The sequence below is a fragment of the Galeopterus variegatus genome, unplaced genomic scaffold (assembly GCF_000696425.1).
Source record: "Galeopterus variegatus unplaced genomic scaffold, G_variegatus-3.0.2 Scaffold1751, whole genome shotgun sequence".
NCBI classification, from domain to species: domain Eukaryota; kingdom Metazoa; phylum Chordata; class Mammalia; order Dermoptera; family Cynocephalidae; genus Galeopterus; species Galeopterus variegatus.
Window position 1 is genome coordinate 193,084 of NW_007727862.1, and position 7,668 is coordinate 200,751.

The 7,668-nt window shown below is 40.7% G+C and overlaps 1 protein-coding gene across 1 annotated transcript in view; it reads left to right on the forward strand.

Moving 5' to 3' along the window:
* The first annotated feature begins 1,985 nt into the window (after positions 1-1,985).
* The window catches only part of STAT5A (signal transducer and activator of transcription 5A), a 36,367-nt gene continuing 30,684 nt past the window's right edge, over positions 1,986-7,668 (forward strand). Inside the window, exons 1-4 of the mRNA XM_008578740.1 lie at positions 1,986-2,113; positions 4,853-5,009; positions 6,251-6,340; positions 7,460-7,634. Coding sequence (XP_008576962.1) covers positions 1,986-2,113; positions 4,853-5,009; positions 6,251-6,340; positions 7,460-7,634 — 550 coding nt within the window. The remainder of the gene's footprint in view (positions 2,114-4,852; positions 5,010-6,250; positions 6,341-7,459; positions 7,635-7,668) is intronic.

Sequence of the window (7,668 nt, forward strand, 5' to 3'; positions counted from 1 at the left end):
TTCATTTTTCCACGAACTTTTTTTTTTTTTTTTTGTCTCTTTTTTCCGTGTCCGGCAACGGATCGCAACCCTCAGTGTCGCCCCCGTACCGGACCGGGACCGGCAACGGGATCGCAACCCTCGGTGTTGCCCCCGCGCCTCGCCAAGCCAGTGAGCTGGAACCGGTCTGTATGTGGGATCCGAACCCTCGGCGGGAGCGCTGCCGCGCTTCCCAAGCAGCGCACTAGCGCAGTGCGCCACCGGGCCGGCCCTTTCCACGAACTTTTTGAAGTACCTTCATATTCTATAATTAAATGTCTTCCAGATATTCGATTATAAAGTGGAATTGCTTCTGGAGAGGGCGCTTTTATCTGAGTTTTTCTTCTGGTGAACTCATAGTCATCGAAATTTGATGTCTTGGGTGATGTTACAGTGATTCCAGACTTAATGCCTAAAAGCCCTTAATAAAATTGTGCACTGCTCAAGTGTTCTATAGCACTGCACAAGTCTAAAACAGGTAGCTGGCACCCACTCCACAACTCACTGTTGGCTAACTGACTTGTCCCAGAAATAGCTCAGTGTTATGCGATCAGACAACTACAACTAGCAGAGAAGTGATTTTTGTTTCCTGCCACATATGTTTAGTCTGTGGTAGACAACAAAATCCAGGTCCAATTCACTGGACTCTAACAGTAACATAGTTCTTAGGAGAATTGTGCAAATCAGTAGCCAAATCATTTTGGATGGAATTCAAGATAGCCCTGCCTTATATAAAATTCCACATTATGGAAAATAGTGTTAGAGCAAGATTCAGTTGTAGTCACTTCAGTTACATGAAGTAATGGTGCTGCCCCAATCTGGTTAGTCTCAGACAGTCTCTGCCAAATGAGCTAAAAACTCTCAGGTGAGTCTGAGGAAGCATCATGGTAGTTTTGTGAAACCATTTTTCTCAGGGAACAGTTATTCTGTTTTATGGAATGAAGTGTCGCCTGATTCTACAAATGCAATAAAGCCAATAGAGATCTTTAAAAACAAAAACAAAAACAAGAAAGCATTTTTCTGAAATCAAGAGAATGTTTTAACAACCTCCCACTATTGGAATAGTGCAGTTCTTGTTTCTAACTCTTAGGAGGAATGTATTGTTTTTGTGTCTGAAAGATTTTTAAATGCTACAATTTATCAGAACATTGCTTCATAAATTCCTTAGCAATAACTCAGAAGGTGAATCGTGGGGTATTGATCCAAATAAATCTGTGCTCTTTGTGTGCAAAGCATTGCTGCTTAGGTAACCAGTGATAATACATAGGATTCGATTCATGCTTAGATATTTTCTTTTCTTTTACTGGGCTCTTTTTCAAAATGGCAGTATGTTTATTGCATTTCTTAAAGTCAAAATACCAAATCTAAAACAAGTAATTAAAAAAAAAGTTCCTCTGTTAATTATTTATTATTACTGTTGAAATGCTGCTTTCCATTGCTGATGATTTTGAACAGCAGAGTGCACCTATGATATCAAAGCTGTCAGCAGTTCTTTTCCTAATGCTGGTTTTGTACTTTTGTTTATAAGAACTAAGTACATTTTCCAGTCAGAACTTCATAAACATAGCTGTGGACTTTTCCATGGCCACACTGAATGTCTACATTTTGAAAACATTTTAAAGCTAAAATTCAGTTCAAGAATACTGATCTTTGGGCCGGCCCGGTGGCTCACTCGGGAGAGTGCGGTGCTGATAACACCAAGGCCCCGGGTTCGGATCCCATATAGGGATGGCCGGTTCGCTCACTGGCTGAGCGTGGTGCTGATAACACCAAATCAAGGGTTAAGATCCCCTTACTGGACATCTTTAAAAAAAAAAAAAGAATACTGATCTTTCGTCTGCCAAGAAAGCTAAAAAAGCATTTATGTCTAAAACTGTGTAAAAATTTACTCTAGTGGATTTAAAAGGTGAATAAAAAAAACAAAAAACACCCAAACTTCTGATTGTTTGTTTAGCAGGTTGTAAACCATGGCTGTGTGGATACAAGCTCAGCAGCTCCAAGGAGATGCCCTCCATCAGATGCAGGCGTTATATGGTCAGCATTTCCCCATTGAGGTTCGACATTATTTATCCCAGTGGATTGAAAGCCAAGCTTGGTAAGTGAACAAAGTTTTTTTACATCATATTTTGTGAAGCACAAGAATATTGAAGTTACATTAGAAAGATGTCACGATGGCGACTTTAAAAGTTGTGTTTAAAAAAATTTTTATGCGATCCATGAAAAGGTATTTAACCCTGTCTTAGATTTAGGAAATGAAATAAGTCTTGGGATTTTTAAAACAGGATTTGTTCCTTTTTATGATAAATACTGGTTAAAAGCATTAGAGTGTTGCTGCTAATGAAGAACAATCAACAAATATGTTTTGAGTGCCTATAGGGTGCCTAGCAGTATTGGAGGTAGTGAAAAAATTAATTCCCTTGTTCCCAGAGAATTTAGTGTTTAATGTGGCAGATAAGGTATGAATATGCATATAATTTAATTATAATTTATTACAATTAATTTTACTAAATGTAAATTATTTTACATTTATTAAATTAATGGATTTAGGGGCCGGCCCGTGGCTCACTTGGGAGAGTGCGGTGCTGATAACACCAAGGCCGAGGGTTCGGATCCCTATTAGCGATGGCCAGTTAGCTCACTTGGGAGAGAGTGGTGCTGACAACACCAAGTCAAGGGTTAAGATCCCCTTACCTGTCATCTTTATAGAAAAAAAAATTAATGAATTTACATCTAATTAAAGTGATTATTTAATAAAATGAATAATTTAGCAGTGGAGACATCAGTGTTTTTAAATTTATGTGTATTTATATATACACATATAGACTAAAAAAATACACCAAAATATTAACAATAATTACATTTTGGTGGTGGATTTAACAAGCATTTTAGATTTTATCTTCCAAATTACTGATTTCATCCTTGGGGAGGGGGTTTGTTTTAAAATTCTTTTAGAATGAGTATAATGCATTCGACTGACTACACAGCTTTTTAATTGGCAACATTATTACAAGCCAGGCAACAGGTTGTGCACCATTCTGCTCAGGGCCTGGGAGGTTGATGGTTGGGTACAGTCTGTCAGTCAACCTGACATATTCATTAGATACTTCAGGCCTCCACCATCATGGCCAGGGGTCCTCTGACAGCTCCTGGGAGAAACCACCAGCTTTGATGCTGCTGTTTGAAGAAGGCTGTATACCTTTCAGTGATATTGCCTTGGAGTAATTGCAATTATATGTTTGTACCAGATTTCTGTTCAGAAACGAGAACGCACCAAGGAAGGCAATTTTCTAAGCAATTAAAAAAACTCAGCTTCGTGTAATTAAGGGAGGGAAAAAAGAGCTAAGTATGAGGTCAGCTGTACCTTGTTTAGTGCTTTTCCATTCCCTTTTCGTTTTGTTTTCTGTTTTAATGACCCGGAGAATTTAGAAAAACATGAGTTGGAAGTTTCTGGTAATTTAAAATTTCATTTAGCAGATTTCCCATGTAGTCTTCTTACTAGAATGAGTGTTAAAAGACTTATGTTGATACTAAGGAAAACCTGCATTTTACTTAGTTTTGGTTTTCTTAAGAATATATAAAGATTTTAATAAAAAAGTCTTCAATTCTTCATGTTTAAGCTGTCTATGCAAGTTTTTTTTTAAACAGCAAATTAGGTTTTCAAATAAAGAACTAATACTTTATGAGTTTTGCTCAGAGACTGGATCCTCTCAAGGTTGGGTTTCCCAGACAAGGAGCATTACTGCCAGTCAAAACAGAGGTGCAGGGGTGCCCTTCATTCCTTCCAGGCTTTTATTTAATACATATTTTATTTAACACACAGAGCATATGTGTTTAACATTTGGCTTGCCTCTCAAAGTGCAGATTTGGGTATACTGTTTGATGAAGTACAGTATCAATGTTTTGGCACACCTGTTTGTGCCTGTATTTAGAATTAATTGCTAACTTCAGGGATTTAGAGATGACAGAGCCTTTAGCTACCACTAGATCTCTTGTTTGGCTCCAGACCCTGTCAGCAGTAATTGAATGTTATTTCAGTCTGACAGCTGTTTGGTTTCTTCAGCAAGCTAAGCAATTTCGTACTGCCTAGTAGCAATTGTTGCCTAAGTTGTAGAAAGAAAGGAGGGAGGGAGGAAGACCATCCAACCCCTGTTACCAGTCAAATGGCTCTGAATTAATGCAAAGTCTGTACAGTGGTTTCTCTTGTTCACTGGAAAAGTCAGCATTGCCTACAGGTCCCAGATCTGCAGCTAGTGATATAGACATCTGAAATGTAAATACTCAGAGGAACCTTCTGCCTTAATGTCTCATTGCCAGGGCTCCTTAGAAATAGCAATAACTGTTGTTTCACCTGTCTCTACTTAAGAAATACTCAGTGTGAAAGTAGCAACATAGACATCAAACTTGTCAAGGCAAGAAAGGCCGTGTAGAACAGTCTTAACCTTGTGCCCCCTTGACACCCTTGAATGGTAACTATAAATAGGAAATTATCAGAGTTCTTATTTCCTTCAGAGCACACAAAGCTCTTTCCTTTTCCCTTCGTTTCTAGCAGATAGTATAGGCACTAGAGCAAGTCAGTAGGAGGAAGGAGAAACGGCAGGATATTGTCTGAAAAAAGAAATGAAAATATACTGTACAGTCCAGCTGAAGTAATTAGTAGATTGTGAATAGATTCATGTAGGCATTTAGTCAATTTGTGTTGCGCTGTTTCTTAAAATTTGCAGTGAGCATTAAGGAGAAATCACTTTACTCAAAGAACAAGTGTATATGTTGAGGCTGCATTTATTCAGGCTCACATGCATGTATGTATACAGATTATGTAATTTTTTTCCCCTAGGGACTCAATAGATCTTGATAATCCACAGGAGAACATTAAGGCCACTCAGCTCCTGGAGGGCCTGGTGCAAGAGCTGCAGAAGAAGGCGGAGCACCAGGTGGGGGAAGATGGGTTTTTACTGAAGATCAAGCTGGGGCACTATGCCACGCAGCTCCAGGTGGGTGTGAACTCTGGGGTCACATTTAAATCTCTTCCCCACAAGGGCTTCTTCCTTCACTTCAGTGCTTCCTGTAGAGACTTTCATTCTCTTCTTCAACCCAACATTGTTGAGTGACGTGGTACATGCATAAGGTTCTTATTGTTTAGTTTTGTGGTTGTGGCCTTTTTAAAAAAAAAAACTTCATTTGAAAATAGTTTCAAACTTACAGAAAGTCGCAAGAATGATACAAAGAACCAACCCCTGCCTATGCCCCAGTTCACCTGTTGTTAATATTTGCTTTATCTTCTTCTCCTCACTCTCTCTCCGCACAGTGTTCAGTCACTTGAGAGTAAGTTGCACATCATGTTCCTTTATCCCTGAGTACTTCAGTGTGCATATTCTAAGAATATGAACCTTCTTTTACATGGTTATAATATGGTCATCAGCTTTAGTAAATTTAACATTGATACAGTACTTTCAGGTAATCTGTGTTTGCATTTTGTCAACTTTCTCAGAAGTCCTTTAGGGGCTGGCTGGTTAGCTCAGTTGGTTAGAGCATGGTGCTGATAACATGAAGGTCCCAGGGTTCTGTCCCTGTACCGGCCAGCTGCCAAAAAAAAAAAAAAAAAATGTCCTTGAGGGCATTTTTCCCCCTCTAGTCCAGGATCCAGTCCAAGATTACATATTGCATCTAGTTGTCATGTCTCTTTAATCTCCTTTAATCTGGAACCATTTTGCAATCTTACTTTGCCTTGTATTACATTGACATTTAAAAATAATTCACCTACCCTACTTTTTAAAGATAAAATATTCCTCATTTTGGGTTTGTCTGATGTTCCCTCATGATTAGATTCATGTTGCACATCCCCAGTCAGAATTCTAAATAAGCAATGTTGTATCACATCCAGAGACACAAAGTGTCCATCTTCCTCTCGCTTGGTTGCCCAGTCAAGGTGGTACCCGGTTTCAACTCTGGTGTGGCCTTTTTAAAATTTATTTATCCTGTTTCCATGAATTTTGCTGTAGTACTTTAGGCAAATTAAGATGCAAGAAATAAAATAATCTTACCTTGTTACTGTAATTGGGTTTTCTACGATGTACTTTCTTTTTCCCGTTGTAATAGAGGAGCAGCATTTCCTATGACTGTGCCATCATGTCTCCAGAGTGTTCTCCATCATGTGAGCTCCCTGTTCTGAGGCAGGGTGAGGCCCCATAGCATGGAGTGGGACAAAGTGATGTCTACTCTTGGACTCTTTCAGAACACATACGACCGCTGCCCCATGGAGCTGGTCCGATGCATTCGCCATATCTTGTACAATGAACAGAGGCTGGTCCGAGAAGCCAACAATGTGAGTGTCCCGTGGGTATGGGGAGAGGGGTTGGGGGAAGTTTCTTTTTACCCTCCTTTTTTTAAAAAAAAAAAAAAAAAAAGATGACCGGTGAGGGGATCTCAACCCTTGACTTGGTGTTGTCAGCACCACGCTCACCCAGCAAGCAAACCGGCCATCCCTATATAGGATCCGAAGCCATGGCCTTGGTGTTATCAGCACCACACTCTCCCGAGTGAGCCACGGGCTGGCCCTACCCTCCTTTCTCTGGACCCAACTTGTCAAGGTGGACCCAACTTGTCAAGGTGACTCAGTGTGGATCTAGTGGCATGTCTTTAAAGAGACGATGTCCTAAGGAGCACAAAAGAAATAGAAGAAGAGGTCTCCAATCTTACCTAATTTATTGCAACCACAAAACAATGTGAACAAGTGCAAAATGATGTAATTTTTGAGTAAAGGCATTCTTATATTTAGGTGAGATCACTTAGGAAAGACTTCTGCTTAGCGCCTCTGAGCCGGGTGTGAAGGAACAGGTCAGGACAGATCACTTAAATGGCTAGACCCACAGGGGCCTTGTTATGCCACCTCATAACTTCAGTTGGGGGTCTTCAGGATGCCCGTGAGAGGTTTAGCCTCTTGCACGATGAAATCAAATTATTCTGTCATAAGGTTATCTTGAGTGAGGACACAGACAATGTGTGGATAGACAGACACTGTTTCCCACAGTGTCCCTGGCACCTATTACAGTCTGTGGCATTGGGTCAGCAAGTGGATGTGGAATGAGGGGGTCAACATCATTAGTAGGAGAACCCAGTTGACACCTGGGATGTGTTGCATTCTAGTCACTCCAAAGCGAATTAAAGAGACCCTGTTTGGGATAATCTGGTGCAGGCCAGATCTGAGATAGAAGTTTCTACTATGCTTTATGAAGGTGTCATGTTTTGTCATGTTGCTTATTTCTCTGCTTTTCCCACTCCACCCCAATCCTCACAGATGACATTCGCTATTCTTTCTGACTCAAAATTTAGCTTTTGGGGTCTTAGCCTGTTGTAGAAGCTGGCATCGACTTTTCCTGGGGATTAAGGCCTGAGGCTTCTTCCCATCCCCAACTGCTCTGCACCCTCCCCCTGATGTCTCCAGGGTAGTTCTCCGGCTGGAAGTCTTGCTGACGCCATGTCCCAGAAGCATCTTCAGATCAACCAGACATTTGAGGAGCTGCGACTGGTCACACAGGACACAGAGAATGAGCTGAAGAAGCTGCAGCAGACTCAGGAGTACTTCATCATCCAGTATCAGGAGAGCCTGAGGATTCAAGGTAAAGGCGGGAGGTTGGGGGGGGGGGGGGGGGG